The 19,849-nt window shown below is 34.4% G+C and overlaps 1 protein-coding gene across 1 annotated transcript in view; it reads right to left on the bottom strand.

Annotated features, from left to right (window-relative positions):
• Nucleotides 1-9,539, bottom strand: part of LOC309970187 (serpin B6-like) — a gene marked incomplete at both ends in the record, with an annotated part of 127,316 nt that extends 117,777 nt beyond the window's left edge. Inside the window, 1 exon segment of the mRNA XM_082852452.1 lies at nucleotides 9,335-9,539. Coding sequence (XP_082708578.1) covers nucleotides 9,335-9,539 — 205 coding nt within the window.
• Nucleotides 9,540-19,849: the final 10,310 nt, after the last annotated feature.

Here is a 19,849-nt window from a genome sequence, read left to right as displayed (position 1 = left end):
CTTCCTTTTTTTTCACTACAAAGCTTTTTCCTGCGTCTGTCTATCTTTGAATATCTGCCAAAATGCAAGAGATGATGACTGACCCCTTTGCTTTAGCAAGCTCTGAATAAATAGCCTTTGCTTCTTCTAATATGTGGCGTCTTCATTCATTTCCACAGTACTCAATGAATGATTTTTGAATTAATTAATCAATTAATTATGACATTGGGTGTCATATCTTGGCAGTAGTATTTGTTCCATTGATTTTGCAGGATTCTCTGAAGAGGTGGCATCTTGAGGCAGCATGGTATTACAGAATAAGCAAGGAACAGGTCAGAAGACTTGAATTTCAGTATTTCTCCCTATGACATATATTCAATTTCTCTCTGTGGACCTTTTTCTCTGCAGTCTTTGGCTTCCTTATAAGTGCAATGAGAACAATAGAATGGACAATCTTTAAGGATCATCCCATCTCTGGGGTAGTGACAGCTGCAAGTGTAACTTGCCCTTGATTTCCTGATTTAAGGCTCTCTCTTCTCTCTTTTTCTCTCTCTCACACACATGCATGTAGATTTTTCTAGTTTTTCTGCAGTAATTCCTAAGATGTCCAGAGAAGTCTTCAACTGATAAATTTTAAAACCCAAAATTACTATAAATTAGCATTTAGAAACTACCTGCCCATGCATAGTTTTAATTAATTTATTTAACCTCAAATGTCCCTTTCAGCCCTATATCCCAAATTACATGACAAAGAATAAGTGTTTATAAATAACATGTGGATTGCTTTCAAATGCTAATTTGCATTATGAGATTGTGTGTTTGTTTGCTCTCTTTTCCCTGAGAAACATGAAGCAAATAGTTTTTTTGTTGTTGTTGGTTTGTTTTTTTTGTTTTAATGATTCCCTAATCTCTTGCCAAAGAGCTTTGGTTTATTCTGAAATGCCAAAATCCCAGCCTATGAACTTGGGCTGGATCAATCATCATATTTTTCAATTCTTCATATTTCTCAATTACAGAAATCTAAGCCAAATTACGATGGGCAGAAGATGTATGTAACTTAGGTCAGTGTTTGTAAAAACATTATAGGGTGGGCAATCCAGGAGGGTGTATGTTGTAATAAAAAGACTACCAGGCCAGAGGCCAAAACTCTTGAGCTGGAGCTTTGTCTCTGCTGCTTCTTGGCTGGCTGACCTTTAGTAAATCAATTTACATCTCTGAGTTTCAGTGTTCTTACAAATAAGATAAAGAATGGTTAACAATAACTACCATTTTTGCTTCATAGTGTTCCTCGAAGCTTATATAAGATAATATGGTACACAGAAGACATCACTTGCAGTAAGTGATGTGAATGTTAAGTGGTTGTCTCATTATTATTTTAAAATAGAAAAAGTAAATGAGACAAAGAATTAATCTCCAAAATATACAAGCAGCTCATGCAGCTCAATATCATAAAAACAAACAACCCAATCCAAAAATTGGCAGAAGACCTAAATAGACATTTCTCCAAAGAAGATATACAGATTGCCAACAAACACATGAAAGGATGCTCAACATCACTAATCATTAGAGAAATGCAAATCAAAACTACAATGAGGTATCACCTCACACCAGTCAGAATGGCCATCATCGAAAAATCTACAAACAATAAATGCTGGAGAGGGTGTGGAGAAAAGAGAACCCTCTTGCACTGTTGGTAGGAATGTCAATTGATACAGCCATTATGGAGAACATTATGGAGGTTCCTTAAAAAAACTAAAAATAGAACTACCATATGACCCAGCAATCCCACTACTGGGCATATACCCTGAGAAAACCATAATTCAAAAAGAGTCATGTACCACAATGTTTATTGCAGCACAGTTTACAATAGCCAGGACATGGAAGCAACCTAAATGTCCATCAACAGATGAATGGATGAAGAAGATGTGGCATATATATACAATGGAACATTACTCAGCCAGAAAAATAAACAAAACTGAGTTATTTGTAGTGAGGTGGATGGACCTAGAGTCTGTCATACAAAGTGAAGTAAGTCAGAAAGAGGAAAACAAATACCGTATGCTAACACATATATATGGAATCTAAAAAAAAAAAAAATGGTTCTGAAGAATATAGGGGCAGGACAAGAATAAATATGTGGACGTAGAAAATGGATTTGAGGACATGGGTAAGGGGAAGGGTAAGCTGGGACGAAGTGAGAGAGTGGCATGGACAGATATACACTACCAAATGTAAAATAGATAGCTATTGGGAAGCAGCTGCATAGCACAGGGAGATCAGCTCCATGCTTTGTGACCACCTAGAGAGGTGGGAGGGAGATGCAAGAGGGAGGAGATATGGGGATATATGTATATGTATAGCTGATTCACTTTGTTATACAGCAGAAACTAACACAACAATGTAAAGCAATTACACTCCAATAAAGAAGTTAAAAAAAAAAGAGAGTAAATTAGCTTATTTCTACCATCCTAATGGTAGGTTCACATTATTATATGAAACAATTCAATTGATGATACAAAATTAGACATTTGAGTGAGCCAGAGATAGGGTCTAACAAAGACAAAGCTATAGAATAAAACCCCAGGACAAATTAATTGCAAATTTTAATCTATCACAAACTTCAGGTGAAACATTAGTCAGTATTTACTAAAAGCCTACTGTGTTCTAAGCATGAAGCCCATCATGATTCCACATTGTAAACAAAGGAATGAAAAAAGCCTATTAAAGCCTCAAGAATATCTAACCAAGAAAAGGTGAGTGAATCTAAAAACTCAAAAACAAACAAACAAGCAAACAAAAAATGACTGTCATCAACAGCTATGGGTTACAGAATTTTTATATCAATATTAGAGCCAATACAGACTTAAAGCAGAGAGAATCTACACAAACACACATAACAGAAGCAGTTAGGAATGTCTGAAGATGGATTTAATTTTATGAACACCACTTATAAATAGGTAAAACTCTCAACAGTCAAAAAATATGTGAATCCCATAAATGGAATCAGTTTGTGTGTCGTGTGTATCTGCTATTTTCTTGGCAGCCAATATGCAATCATAATTAAGTATAATTTAACTGAAATTCATAGTTGAGGAAATTTAAAGCCTTGCTGGAATAAACAGTGTATGAGATCCAAATCACAAAGTTGAATGATTGAATAGTAATGAAATGGAAGTAGAAAAACAAATGAGAACAAGATAAAAAAGGGGAACATATTTCATATTAAGAGAATCTTTTCAATTTTATTTCTTTTGTGGTTAAAGAAAACCTATTTCCTTCTAAAATGATATTGTTTGGAATGTTTGTTTTGAGTTTTTATTGCTTTTTAATATTTTTGTTGCATTTTTGCCTATGTCAGAGACAGCAGCAACATAGCTTAACTAATATTTATTTTGGCATTTTCATGATTCTTTATCAGTTATTTACTCATTTCAGTAGGTCATTATTATCCTTTTATCATGTGATCTAAAGTGATATATGATGTCATAAAATGACAAGATATATATATATATATATATATATATATATATATATATATATATATATGCCATATAGTTTGAGTTTGAAATCAATTCTTCTATGCCAAATGATTTTGAGAATTTAGTGAGATACTCTGGACCCCCAATTCCATTTCCACTCATGTGTCATGAAAGCATAGAAATTTGTTCCAAAAAGGCAAATTTAGGAATAATTTCTTATACTGGCTTCTTCAAGAGACATGGGAAAAATGAGAAGCAAGTAAGATCCCCAGAGCACAGTTCTTCTTCTTCTTTTTTTTTTTTTTTTTGCGGTGCGTGGGCCTCTCACTGTTGTGGCCTCTCCCGTTGCGGAGCACAGGCTCCGGACGCGCAGGCTCAGCGGCCATGGCCCACGGGCCCAGCCTCTCCGCGGCATGTGGGATCTTCCCGGACCGGGGCACGAACCGGCGTCCCCCGCATCAGCAGGCGGGCTCCCAACCACTGCGCCACCAGGGAAGCCCAGAGTTCTTTTATTTCATGCTTGTCTACTTTTCCTGGTATAACTCACAAAACTCTTGGTAGATACAGGAAATATATTTTCAGAAGATGCACCAATTTACTTCAAATTTTATTAAGAACAGGGCACAGTTTTCTTTCCTGTTCTCATTGTAAATACACACCTTAGCTGCAGAAAAGAAATACCTAGAAGCATCAAAGAAAATAGCTTCATTCTTTCCAAGATGAAAATTCAAGTTCTCTGGAACACAGATATACCTATGGCAGATTATTATTATTTTTTTAATGATGTCTCCAAAGTAGGAACCCAAATCAGTTTCAGGATATTTTTGAACACTGTTGAACTCAGGAAAAGTTTTTTTGTTTTTGACTTTTGTGGTTGTAATTTAAAAATAAAATAAATTTCCCATACATTAATTTAGGTGTGAAATATATAATTCAAAGCCCAAGATTGAACTCATGTGAATCAGTAAACAGAAATGCTCTCAATTTTTCTGCATCCTAGAAGACTGTGGATCACTTCATTGTAAATAGACTTAAGAAGAGAACTTTCATCAATGGACAGGATGCTCCTATGAGGTAATGTCAATTGTTATTCATATCTAGGAACATTTGTTTGCTTTTGTAAAGCTGGTATCAGACTGGTTTAAACCAGTTTTCATAACAGACAACTTTTTTAGGTGTCAAAAGAAACCTCTTCGCCTCTTCTGTAGCCGCTGAATGGGTAGTAAATTAACAGTTATCTGAACTGACCATGTCTGAATGTAGAAATGTCTGTTGCATGCAGACTGCTTTTGAGTGTGCCATATCTCATGAATATCCCTATGAGAGTCTCTGGGTAAGTTTTTCCTTGGATTTTATGCTTATCCAGGTCCTTCCACTGTCGGAGACTTGTCACAGAAAGATGAATTCTGCTTCATTCTCCACTCATCTGACTGAGATCTACATTCTCATTTAGATATTATCAGTTTCTAGATCTCAAATAAATCTATCCTTATTTATTCTTGCTTAAAGTCAGAAATATTAAAGATAGAAAAGGAAACACTGCATTTCTACTCTGATTCAAGGATTAGATGATTTCTTGACCTATACAAAGGCATAAATACATTGTGCTTCTCTTAAGATTTGGTTTCAAATTGTTGATTCCTTAACTAAAGACTATCACAGATCCTAACCCTTGCTTCACTAGCAGACCTCCTACTCTTCCTGGGGTATACCTCACTGAGTGTTTATTATACATTTTGCCTAAAGTGGGAGACCTTTTTCTTATTTGGGAGGCAGGCAGCTACTAATACCTTAGATTTAGGAAGTCACAAAATATCTATTCATCTGATGCATATCTTTTTTTTTCTACATTTTATACCCTCTAAACTGAGTAAAGAGTAAATAGAATATGAAACATATTAAAGTGTGATATGAATATTATACCAATGTCTGTGAAATATAGAGTAAACAAAGAGCAGTATAGCATAGTGATTAAGTATGTGGCCTTTAGCACAAAGCCACTGGAGTTAAAACCCTGAGTTCATTCCCATCAGTCTCATCACCTAGGATCAGGTATTTAATGTCTCTATCCCTGAATTCATGCTAAATTAAATGAGATAAGCAGATAGTACCTTAAGCATACTAAATTATAATAGTCATAAAATCACAGACATATCATATTTATTTATTCATTTATTAACTAAATAAACAGCAACATATTTTCATAAAAATTACCATTTATCTACTTCAGAAGGTCCATGTTCAAATATAGCATCACCATGAGTTGACCAGTGAACAGTGATCAGAGGCCAATATTTTAAAATTGATCTGAATTTAACCAAGATTCTCTACTCAAATCTCAATTTTCAGGAAATACAGAGGACAGGACTTGTTGAACTCCACCATAGAGCTAAAATCATTGCAATCCAACTGTGAACATGCTTACATGACAATGCATCTTCCTCTAAAAATAAATTCCAAGTAAAGAGAGAGAGAGGGAAAGAGAGAGGTGAATTCTATACCCATAAACCCTTCTTGAATCTAGTACTAGAAGATTAGCTTTATCAACCAAATTAACTACTGAGAACACTTCCGCAAATACACTGAGGGTGAGCTTTTTAAAAAATAAAATGTACATCTAATACTGAAAAGAAATGTGGAAGAAAGAGGAAAGTTAATGTACAAGTGTTATGTGCTGTAACAAAGTTAGAAATAATATTAATGGAAAATTCAAGGACAAGAGAGTAGACCAAAATAGAGTAAGTTCATTATATCGGAAATAGGGGGTGTCAAAGGATATGCATTAAAATGGATAAGCTAGATAGAGAAAGGTTAAATAACAGGTGTCTGAGGTAATTTTAAATTTTAAATATAAAAGATATATTGATAGTATATATACATATAGGTGTATACTATATACTCATATATGTACTCGTATATTTTCATATGCATATATACACATCATGCAAAAAAAGAAGTATAGGAAAGAAACTCAAATTCACATAATTATAAAATCTTATAACAAAGTCAAGATCAAACATATGAATCATATCAGCATATGCAAATTAATTTCACTCATTTTAAAAATTTGTTTTCAGTTTGTCTCACAAAAGAAGTTTCCACTATATGCTGTATGTAAGATAAATATTTAAAACATAGTGAGTTAAAAATAAAAGGAAAGACAAAAATATTGCAGGAAAATAGAAATAAAAGAGAGCAGGATAGCAAGGCTGATTGCAGACAAAAGAGAAGTTCAGCCCAAAGCATTAAATATGACAAAGAACACTTTTCAATATAAAATCTACAATTCAAAATGAAGCTAGAACTTTTATAAATATCTATGCAACCAATAACCTACTACCTTTGTGAGCAAAAACTATAGGATCTGTAAGTAGACATTGAAACACATTAATGATAGAATGTGTTAATATAACAATCTCACACAGGAGAGATCAGATGGACAATAAAAGGCAACAGAAGAGGCAGAAAATATAGAAGCTAAATCTTATGGATATATATCAAACACTACATGCTAATAAATCACTTACTCTTCTCAAGTTCCCATTGCACAGTCACAAAAATTCATTATATTTTAGGTAACAAATAAAATATCTAGAATTTCCATGACATATAAATATTACAAAGAACACTCCTGGACACAATGCAATATAACTGGAAATTACTAATGAAAAAAAAAGGCAGAAAAACCCTTCCACCTGGAAATTGAAAATGCTTCTACTAAACTGCTCTTGAGTTAAAGAGGAAATATAAACTTAAATATCAGAATTTTTAAAAACATAATGATAAAATCTATGAGATATAGTTAATGCAGTAATTAGCAATAAACACTTTTATCAGAATAAATGAAAAAATGAAAATAAATTACTTACATTTCCAATTCAGGAAACTAGAAAAAAAATAGCAAAGTAAATTAAAAGAATATACACAAAAATAAATGATGAGAGAGAAGTAGAAATATATAAAATATACAGTATTTTAAAAGTTCAGGATGTTAATTAATTATAATCATCTTTTCTGTGAAAAGGTAATGAGCAATCTACTCACTACTCTGATAAAGTAAAAGAGAAAGTACAGATATATAAGATCAGAAATGAGGAGAAAATAATAACAGAAATAGAAGATATTTTTAAAAACTGTAAGACACATTGGCAGACTTCTATGCAAAAAAATCTGGAAAAATATAAATTAAATGGATAATTGACTAGGGCTTTCAGATTTCCCAAACTGACCCCATTAGAGTTGGTAAGTTTATACTGACCAATTTCCATATAAAAATAGAAAAAAATTATTAAGAAGCTCCTCCGTTACAAAAAGCAGTAGGCCCAAAAGTTCTTACAGGGGATGTCTACCAAACTTTCCATGACTAGATAGTGCCAATGCTGTATAAATTACTCCAGGACATTGAAAAGGAATATATTTATTTGTTTATATTCCAATTAATATAGGAATGATAGTGCAGATACTAATGAAATCACTTACCAACATGAACAAAACAGAAGAAAAATCAACCAGTATGTGTGGAGACCCAAAATAGAATTTAAACTGTAACAATGAATCTAACTATATGAATAGAATAACCACACTGAAGGGAGTGGGACAGAAAATAACTAACTTAAATAACTTGGAAAATATAATTTGATTGGATGCTATAAGAATAAAGACAAAGTAAGCTGTAAAAATTTCTGTACTCTAGTTAGTAGATTTGCTTTGCCCAGTAGTAACCTATAACAATTCTGAAACTAATTTATGTGTTTAGTAAGACTGAAAAAATACATAAACTGTAATGAGAACCATTTCTCAGATTTGGACAAAAATAAGTACAGATAAGAGAATGAAGGAAGTTTAAATCAAACCTGTGATTTTGTTTTGGAATAAGAGGTATCAGTATGAACTCATGGTATACAATATATGCATAAATCCATATAAAGGTGTTAATGTGTGATTTGCTATATATGAAAATGTAGTAAAAATATATATTCTCCCTCTGTCCATACAGGGCTGGGGTATAAAAGGCATGCCACCTAGAAGCAATGAGCATACCTAGAGTTGGATCCTGGTTTCTCAACACCATTCTTCTTTAAAAGGGACCAGGATTCCTTGGAGAACAAGGGCTAGAAAATACAAGATGAGTCTAAAATAACTTGTTGTGCCAGAAAGTAAAGAGGTACTGAAAAATGGATGAGGGCAAGTCAAAACAATACAGAAGAAAATCTGAAGGTGTGTCAAATGGTTAAAGCTAGAACAATTTGCTAATTCAATAATTAATGAACTATTGGGCTAGAATCCTTAAAGTAAAATAAATATTCATAAGTCAATGCTGATATAGATAAATAATTGAATGAAAAATGTAATAAAAGCTAAGAGGCAGCTATTTTTTATAGAAGAGTTTCAATTAATAAAGAAAAAATGAATAAAACAAACTCTCCATTAGGCCAATTACACAGTTTATAATTGTTGCAGGCAGGATTCTTATTTACTAACGAATGAAAAAATAGTGGGTAGAAACCTGAGAAGCAACAAAATCTTCATCGTTTCAAAGTATCTGTCCCATGATATTGATTAATTAAAAAGGGAAAAATCATTGGGAATTCCCTGGCAGTCCAGTGGTTATGACTCTGTGCTTCTATTGCTGTGGGCCCGGGTTTGATCCCTGGTCAGGGAACTAAGACCCCGTGAGCTGCAGGGCACAGCAAAAAAAAAAGGGAAAATCATGATTTTTACAGTGTAGGAACCAGGCAAACATCAACTTAAGTGATGAAAGTTAACATCACTCCAGTAATAAGACATATCAATATCATCTACCCCTAACATGATTCTGAGCCATCGTACATGGAATATTTTTTTTTTGACAAGAAAGGGATTTAATTGTCACATACAAGTTAAGAAGTATGGGAAGGGCTGTCCAGGGCTGGAATGGCAGCTAAGGTCCTCCAGCTCTGCCATCCTCATCATGGGGCTTTTGTGCCTAAGGTCCCTGTAAACATCACTTCTTAAGAAGGAACTGAAGGCCAAAATTCCATACAAGTCCTGTTTTCCCAGAAGCTCTTCAATCAGAGCTGGATCTTCTAACTGCAAGGGCATCAGGACAATGAATTATTTTCAGGTGAGCAAGTTACCCTCAACAAAGGCAGGGTGCCATGGGCAGGCCATAGAGCCAACATGCATACCCACGACACTCCTCCCCCGGGGTCTGATGTCACTGACCAAACTGGTCACCTGCCTAGGTCTGGTGTGTGTGATGTGGGGAGGGTTGGGGAAGGCATGGCCCCTTTGTTCCAGGACCTGCCCCTGTCCTTGGAATTCACTGTGTCTACACCTAGTCATCCTTTGGAGATTTCAGGTTGCAAAAGGGTGGCTTTTGGGCCCAGTTTCTATACCACGTGGGCCTGCCTAGTGCCTTTAGAAAAGGAGAAAGGATCAAGTTCTCTTTGAAATTACTGGAAATTGGCTCCTATTGGGCTGGTCACCCATCTCTGGGATGACACCAAACAGCTGGGTCCTGAGCATACCTGTGGTCAGCACCCCATCTGGCAAGCGTGAACCGTGGTAGCCTGAGAGACCAGCTCACAGAGCAGGCAGCTTGCACACCCATCCAGCACAGCTGCAGCCCTTAAAGGACAACACAAACTACAGGTACAATTTGACAGAGCTACAATCCAGTGGGAAATCTAAGCATGACTCTTAGAGTTTGACAGATCAAATAGAGTATTTGTGTAATACAATTAAATTGTGCAACATGTGAGTCTGTGACCCCCTTCCTCTGTCTCAACACCAATTGCTTAGAGTAGCTGGCATTAATCATGTATCAAGAGTATTTGTTGGGGTCTTGTCTGTGTTAAGATACAAAAATAAAAAGAAGAAGAAGAAGAGTTGGGTACAGTGGAATTAACAGTTTGAAGGGAAATCTGTTAAGGGAATAGGGAGAAATGAAAATGCAGAGAGAAAGGAAAGAAAAAATACTAAGTGAAAGAGTGCCTGAATAAGGAATTTAAGAAAAGAAATGTCAAATATGAAGTTATAAGTTGTCTTACTCTGGAGTTTGTGATACAAATTCCTCCCCCATTCCCCTACCAAATTGACAAACTTTTCAGTAAACTTCCATGTCTCACTACTTAGTTGAGTAGTTTCAAATGATGTACGAGAGACTTGGCCTAATAATCCCATAGTTTGATAAATTCTCTGCAAATTTTAGAAGTTTGGAGGAGTATTAATGCTTCTTTAGGCAATAGGATTAAGATTTGGAACAACCTTACCTAGACCCCATGGGACAGAAAGATACCAGATGACATCCTTTTTCCACACATAATTAAAAGTTTACATATATACGTACATACTTCCACTTATGTGTACATGTGATTGGTGTGCCTATATTTATATGTGCGTGTGTGATGGCATGTATATAAATGAATCGTTGTGCAGTATTAACTTCCCAATAAAGAGAATCCTTACCCTTGTCAAATATCCATCAAGGTTGTGAAAAAATGAGGATCACCCAGGTGAAAACAAGCAAAAGTAATTTTCTCAGAAATAGATAAAGAAGTGAGAAAGCTTTATAGTGAAAAAAAGAGAAGGTTTCAGGTAAATATGCTTTGATTGGAGGCTGTTGGCATGGGGAAGCTGGAGGTGGGCTAACTATATAATTGGCTAGGAAAGCACTTTCGGCGTTGTCTGTGTGGTAGTAGTTGAAAGTGGGGGAGGGGCTGCACAATTATGAAAGCTGTCAGTTATTGAACAAGTCTTGGCTATTTTGGGTGGTTGCTACCAAGGTTTTGGGTCAGACTTCTGCTTTTTAATATGACATGGCCATGTCTATGTGTATATTCAGTCTTTCAAATTGTTAAAAAAAAAAAAACTCTATATGCTTTGAGCAGATGAAATTTAGATCTTACCTAAATTCTACCCATGATGAATTAATATTAGAAAATATTCATGAATATAGATAAACAAAAAATAGAAACGTCACCCCCCCAAAATACTAAACACACACAAATACCTTTGAGATTAGTCACTGAACAGAAAAAAGAGAAAATGATAGCTTTGATAAAATTAATACAAAAAATTTAACTCAAAAATAAAACAAAATAAAAAATATTATACATATCTTAAAATGAATTTAATACTCATTTATAAAAAAGTGATGTAAAATAAATAGATCAATTCAGAGAAGGAAGAAATTGATATAAGTGAAATCAGAGGTAAATAAATAAAATAGCAAAATAATAAGAGCTTATGGATAAAATAAAGCTAATTCCAATTTTTAACAAATTAATAAAATATATATTCATTACAAAACTAACCAAAAATAACATAGGATAAATTAAAATATACATATTCAGGAGGAGAATGAATATGTAAGTATTATTAGATTGCAATGGATATTGAATAAATAATGAGTAAATAATTACAATGATATGTCAAAAATATCCACATACAAATCACTTTTTAAAGAAAAATATTAATGTGTCTGAATCAAAAGTATAAATCATGGTAGCTCAAATTTTTGTTTTTTAAGGAACCTCCATACTATTCTCCACAGTGGCTATACCAATTTACATTCCTACCAGCAGTGTAGGAGGGTTGCTTTTTCTCCACACCCTCTCAGTATTTATTATTTGTAGATTTTTTGATGATGGCCATTCTGACCAGTGTGAGGTGTTACCTCATTGTAGTTTTCATTTGCATTTCTCTAATAATTAGTACCGTTGAGTATCTTTTCATGTGCCTTTTGGCCATCTTTATGTCTTCTTTGGAGAAATGTCTTTTTAGATCTTCTGCCCATGTTTTGATTGGGTTGTTTGTTTTTTTGATATTGAGATATATGAGATGTTTGTGTATTTTGGAAATTAATCCCTTGTCAGTTGCATTGTTTGCAAATCTTTGTTTTTCATTCTGTAAGTTGGATTTTTGTTTTGTTTACGGTTTCCTTTGCTGTGCAAAACTTTTTAAGATTAATTAGGTTCCATTTGTTTATTTTTGTTTTTATTTCCATCCTGCAGGCCACTCCTGGGCATATATCTGGAGAAAAACATAATTCAAAAAGATACATGTACCCCAGTGTTCATTGCATCATTGCAGCACTATTTACAACAGACAAGGCATGGAAGTAATGTTAAGTGTCCATTGACAGATGAATGAATAAAAAAGATGTGGTGTGTATATACAATGGAATATTACTTAGCCACAAAAACAAGTGAAATAATGCTATTCGCAGCAACGTGGATGGACCTAGAGATTATTATAGTAAGTAATGTAAGCCAGACAAAGACAAATATCACATGATACCATTTATATGTGAAATCTTAAAAAAAAAGATACAAATATATTTTTTTACAAAACAGAAATAGACTCATAGACATAGAAAACTAACTTATGGTTACCAAAGGGGAGGGGGAGAGAAGGATAGGTTAGGAATTTAGGATTAAAATATACACACTACTGTATATAAGGTAGATAACCAACAAGAACCTACCATATAGCACAGGGAACCATATTAAATATCTTGTAATAGCTTATAATGGAACAGAATGCAAAAAAAGAAATATATATATGTGTATTTATGTGTATATATATAATTGAGTCATTTTGCTGTATACCCGAAACTAACACAATATTGTAAGTTAACTATATTTCAATAAAAATAAAAAAGTATAAATCATGTAATGATTAAGAAACATGAGAAGCTAGACGTCTTGAAATTTTAACCTTTAAAAATGCCTTGGGCTACATGGATTAATTTGTGAGAACTGTGGAGAATTCAGTTAAGAGAACTATTATTATATTATTCAGTATATATTTTATAATAGAAATAGTGTTTTAAATTTTTTGAAATAATTATATGAGTGTGACATAACCTGACACTGAAACACATTAAAAAAATATGGATGTACACACATGTATACAAATATACAAGAAATCTATTGGCAAACTGCAGCCAGCGAGCCCAGACCAATTTATTGCCTATTTTAGTAAATCAAGTTTTATTGAAAAGTAGTCACACCTATTCATCTGGAAAGGTAGTTGGCAGTTGACTAGCTGCAACTCAGACTTTTGGAGTAGCAAAGACTAATATATTTATTTTTTGTCCTTTATTTGTGAAAAAAAATTGCCAATCTCTGCTATAGATCAGTCTCCCATGGAATTGGATATATAAATATACCAAATAATATATCAACACATTAAAACCCATATTATATTATAATTAATTGACTGACAAAATAGAATTAATTTATAGATGCAAATATATTTAAATATTTGGCTATTTAAAGATGAAAAATGATCACAACTTTCTCCTCCATCCTTGCTACCGAAATATTAGTTTTAGTAATGGGGTTCTGGATTGAAATAGGTGTTATGATTTGACCCAGAATTAAGTTATTTTCTCCAAACTGCAAACCTCTTACATCTCAGTCCCACAACCATTCCACCACCCCCACCCTGTTATTAAGGAACAAGTTTGCCCCAGTAAACTTAGCTGGTACAGAAACTGATACTATAGGAGCTTCAGAATGAAGTTCTCAAAAAGAGACAAAGGAAGGTGCTCAATCATTCATGCCCAGCGCTTTCAGAAATCTTACAATTTACTGTTTTTCAGTTGTAAAAAAATGAAGAATTTGATGATGAGGAAGTTCCTACTTTATGTAACAGGACAAAAGAGAGAATGGTTCCTCTTTATGTAACAATATAAAGTATACAATGTAATTATTGCTAGTATTTTTTAAAAGTATCCTGATTACCTCAGTCAATGACAAATAAATGTAATAAAAATTCAGCACACATTCTTGAATTATAAAACCTTTTTATAATATAGAAAAGGAAAGGAAAACTAAAATCTGCAAATATTAGATTTAATGATGACAGTCTTGAGTAGTATGTTTTTTTTAACATCTTTATTGGAGTATAATTGCTTTACAATGGTTTGTTAGTTTCTGCTTTATAACAAATTGAATCAATTATACATATACATATGTTCCCATATCTCTTCCCTCCTGTGTCTCCCGCCCTTCCACCCTCCCTATCCCACCCCTCTAGTTGGTCACAAACCACCGAGCTGATCTCCCTGTGATATGAGGCTGCTTCCCACTAACTATCTATTTTGTGTTTGGTAGTATATGTACGTCCATGCCACTCTCTCATTTTGTCACAGCTTACCTTTCCTCCTCCCCATATCCTCAAGTCCATTCTCTAGTAGGTCTGTGCCTTTATTCCCATCTTACACCTAGGTTCTTCATGACCATTTTTTTTTCTTTTTTTTTTTCTTGGATTCCATATATATGTGATAGCATACAGTATTCTTTCTCTTTCTGACTTACTTCACTCTGTGTGACAGACACTAGGTCTATTCACCTGACTACAAATAACTCAATTTCATTTCTTTTTATGGCTGAATAATATTCCATTGTATATATGTGCCATATCTTCTTTATTCATTCATCTGTGGATGGACACTTAGGTTGCTTCCATGTCCTGGCTATTGTAACTAGAGCTGCAATTAATATTTTGGTACATGAGTCTTTTTGAATTATGGTTTTCTCAGGGTATATGTCCAGTAGTGGGATTGCTGGGTCATACAGTAATTCTATTTTTAGTTTTTTAAGGAACCTCCAAACTGTTCTCCATAGTGGGTGTATCAATTTACATTCCCACCAACAGTGCAAGACTGTTCCCTTTTCTACACACCCTCTCCATAATTTATTGTTTGTAGATATTTTAATGATGATGGTCATTCTGACTGGTGTGAGATGATATCTCATTGTACTTTTGATTTGCATTTCTCTAATGATTAACGATGTTGAGCATTCTTTCATGTGTTTGTTGGCAATCTGTATATCTTCTTTGGAGAAATGTCTATTTAGGTCTTCTGCTCATTTCTGGATTGAGGTGTTTGTGTTTTTGTTATTGAGCTGCATGAGCTGCTTGTAAATTTTGGAGATTAATACTTTGTCAGTTGCTTCATTTGCAAATATTTTCTCCCATTCTGAGGGTTGTCTTTTGGTCTTGTTTATGGTTTTGTTTGCTGTGCAAAAGCTTTTAAATTTCATTAGGTCCCATTTGTTTATTTTTATTTCCATTTATCTAAGAGGTGGGTCAAAAAGGATCTTGCTGTGATTTATGTCATAGAGTGTTCTGCCTATGTTTTCCTCTAAGAGTTTGATAGTGTCTGGCCTTACATTTAGGTCTTTAATCCATTTTGAGTTTATTTTTGTGTATGGTATTAGGGAGTGTTCTAATTTCATACTTTTACATGTACCTGTCCAGTTTTCCCAGCACCACTTATTGAAGAGGCTGTCTTTTCTCCACTGTATATTTTTGCCTCCTTTATCAAAGACAAGGTGACCATATGTCCATGGGTTTATATCTGGGCTTTCTATACTGTTCCACTGATCTATATTTCTGTTTTTGTGCCAGTACCATACTGTCTTGATAACTGTAGCTTTGTAGTATAGACAGAAGTCAGGGAGACTGATTCCTCCAGCTCCATTTTTCATTCTCATGATGGCTTTGGCTATTCAGAGTCTTTTGTGTTTTCATACAAATTGTGAAATTTTTTGTTCTAGTTCTGTGAAAAATGCCAGTGATAGTTTTTTAGACATTGCATTGAATCTGTAGATTGCTTTGGGTAGTAGAGTCATTTTCACAATGTTGATTCTTCCAATCCAAGAACATGGTATATCTTTCTATCTATTTGTATCATCTTTAATGTTTCATCAGTGTCTTATAATTTTCTGCATAAAGGTCTTTTGTCTCCTTAGGTAGGTTTATTCCTAGATATTTTATTCTTTTTGTTGCAATGGTAAATGGGAGTGTTTTCCTAATTTCACTTTCAGATTTTTCATTATTAGTGTATAGGAATGCCACAAATTTCTGTGCATTAATTTTATATCCTGCTACTTTACCAAATTCATTGATTAGCTCTAATAGTTTTCTGGTAGCATATTTAGGATTCTCTATGTATAGTATCATGTCATCTGCAAACAGTGATATCTTTACTTCTTCTTTTTCGATTCGGATTCCTTTTATTTTTTTTCATCTTTGAATGCTGTGGCTAAAACTTTCAAAACTATGTTGAATAATAGTTGTGAGAGTGGGCAACCTTGTTTTGTTCCTGATCTTAGTGGAAATGCTTTCAAGTTTTTCACCATTGAGGACAATGTTGGCTGTGGGTTTGTCATATATGGCCTTTATTATGTTGAGGAAAATTCCCTCTATGCTTACTTTCTGCAGGGTTTTTATCATAAATGGGTGTTGAATTTTGTCAAAAGCTTTCTCTGCATCTATTGAGATGACCATATGGTTTTTCTCCTTCAATTTGTTAATATGGTGTATCATGTTCATTGATTTGCATATATTGAAGAATCCTTGCATTCCTGGAATAAACCCCACTTGATCATGGTGTATGATCCCTTTAATGTGCTGTTGGATTCTGTTGCTAGTATTTTGTTGAGGATTTTTGCATGTATGTTCATCAGTGATATTGGCCTGTAGTTTTCTTTCTTTGTGACATCTTTGTCTGGTTTTGGTATCAGGGTGATGGTGGCCTCGTAGAATGAGTTTGGGAGTATTCCTTCCTCTGCTACATTTTGGAAGAGTTTGAGAAGGATAGATGTGAGCTCTTCTCTAAATGTTTGATAGAATTCGCCTGTGAAGCCATCTGGTCCTGGGCTTTTGTTTGTTGGAAGATTTTAAATCACGGTTTCAATTTCAGTGCTTGTGATTGGTCTGTTCATATTTTCTATTTCTTCCTGGTTCATTCTCAGCAGGTTGTGCATTTCTAAGAATTTGTCCATTTCTTCCAGGTTGTCCATTTTATTGGTATAGAGTTGCTTGTAGTAATCTCTCATGATCCCTTGTATTTCTGCAGTGTCAGTTGTTACTTCTCCTTTTTCATTTCTAATTTTATTGATTTGAGTCTTCTACCTTTTTTTCTTGATGAGTCTGGCTAATGGTTTATCAATTTTGTTTACCTTCTCAAAGAATCAGCTTTTAGTTTTATTGATCTTTGCTATCGTTTCCTTCATTTCTTTTTCATTTATGATTTCTGTCCTTCTGCATCTATTGAGATTTCTTTCCTTCTTTCCTTATGATTTCTTTCCTTCTGCTAACTTTGGGGTTTTTTTTGGACTTCTTTCTCTAATTGCTTTACATGCAAGGTTAGGTTGTTTATTTGAGATGGTTCCTGTTTCTTAAGGTAGGATTGTGTTGCTATAAACTTCCTTCTTAGAACTGCTTTTGCTGCATCCCATAGGTTTTGGGTCATCGTGTTTTCAATGTCATTTTCTTCTAGGTAATTTTTGATTTCCTCTTTGACTTCTTCAGTGATCTCTTAGTTACTAAGTAGTGTATTGTTTAGCCTCCATGTGTTTGTATTTTTTACATATTTTTTCCTGTAATTGATATCTAGTCTCACAGCGTTGTAGTCAGAAAAGATACTTGATATGATTTCAATTTTCTTAAATTTACGCAGGCTTGATTTGTGAGCCAATATATGATCTATCCTGGAGAATGTTCCATGAGCACTTGAGAAGAATGTGTATTCTGTTGTTTTTGGATGGAATGTCCTATAAATATCAATTAGGTCCATCTTGTTTAATGTATTATTTAAAGCTTGTGTTTCCTTATTAATCTTCATTTTGGATGATCTGTCCATTGGTGAAACTGGGGTGTTAAAGTCCCCTACTATGTTTGTGTTACTGTCGATTTCCCTTTTTATGGTTGTTAGTATTTGCCTTATGTATTGAGGTGCTCCTATGTTGGGTACATAATATTTACAATTGTTATATCTTCTTCTTGGATCGATCCCTTGATCATTATGTAGTGTCCTTCTTTGTCTCTTGTAATAGTCTTTATTTTAAAGTCTATTTTGTTTGATATGAGAATTGCTACTCCAGCTTTCTTCTGATTTCCATTTGCATGGAATATCTTTTTCCATCCCCTCACTTTCAAATGTGTGTGTCCCTAGGTCTGAAGTGGGTCTCTTTAGACAGCATATATATGGGTCTTGTTTTTGTATCCATTCAGCCAGTCTGTGTCTTTTGGTGGGAGCATTTAATCCATTTACATTTAAGGTAATTATCAATATGTATGTTCCTATTACCATTTTCTTAATTGTTTTCAGTTAGTTATTGTAGGTCTTTTCCTTCTCTTTTGTTTCTTGACTAGAGAAGTTCCTTTAACATTTGTTGTATAGCTTGTTTGGTGGTGCTGAACTCTCTCCGCTTTTGGTTGTCTGTAAATGTTTTAATTTCTCCATCAAATCTGAATAAGATCCTTGCTGGGTAGAGTAATCTTGGTTACAGATTTTTCTTCTTCATCACTTTAAATATGTCCTGCCAGTCCCTTCTGGCTTGCAGAGTTTCTGCTGAAAGATCAGCTGTTAACCTTATGGGGATTCCCTTGTGTGTTATTTGTTGTTTTTCCCTTGCTGCTTTAAATATATTTTCTTTGTATTTAATTTTTGACAGTTTGATTAATATGTGTCTTGGCGTATTTCTCCTTGGATTTATCCTCTATGGGACTCTCTGTGCTTCCTGGACTTGATTAACTATTTCCTTTCCCATATTAGGGAAGTTTTCAACTATAATCCCTTCGAATATTTTCTCAGTCCCTTTCTTTTTCTCTTCTTCTTCTGGGACCCCTATAATTCGAATGTTGGTGTGTTTAATGTTGTCTCAGTGGTCTCTGAAACTGTCCTCAGTTCTTTTCATTCTTTTTCCTTTATTCTGCTCTGCAGTAGTTATTTCCACTATTTTGTCTTCCAGGTCATTTATCCGTTCTTCTGCCTCAGTTATTCTGCTATTGATCCCATCTAGAGTATTTTTCATTTCATTTATTGTGTTGTTCATCATTTCTTGTTTCCTCTTTAGTTCTTCTAGGTCCTTGTTAACTGTTTCTTGCATTTTTCCATTCTACTTCCAAGATTTTGGATCATCCTTACTATCATTATTCTGAATTCTTTTTCAGGTAGACTGCATATTTCCTCTTCATTTGTTAGGTATGGTGGGTTTTTCCCTTGCTCCTTCATCTGCTGTGTGTTTTTCTGTCTTTTCATTTTGCTTGTCTTACTGTGCTTAGGGTCTCCTTTTTGCAGGCTGCAGGTTCGTAGTTCCCGTTGTTTTTGGTGTCTGTCCCCAGTGGCTAAGGTTGGTTCAGTGGGTTCTGTAGGTTTCCTGGTGGAGGGGACTGGTGCCTGTATTCTGGTGGTTGAGGCTGGATCTTGTGTTTCTGGTGGGCAGGTCCACGCCTGGTGGTGAGTTTTGTGGTGTCTGTGGCCTTATTCTGATTTTAGGCAGCCTCTCTGCTAATCGATGGGACTGTGTTCCTGTCTTGCTAGTTATTTGGCATAGGGTGTCCAGCACTGTAGCTTGCTGGTCATTGAGTGAAGCTGGGTCTTGGTG

The sequence above is a fragment of the Leucopleurus acutus genome, assembly GCF_964270905.1.
Source record: "Leucopleurus acutus genome assembly, chromosome: 12".
In the NCBI taxonomy this organism is placed as follows: domain Eukaryota; kingdom Metazoa; phylum Chordata; class Mammalia; order Artiodactyla; family Delphinidae; genus Leucopleurus; species Leucopleurus acutus.
This window is presented reverse-complemented; position numbering and strand designations above follow the sequence as displayed.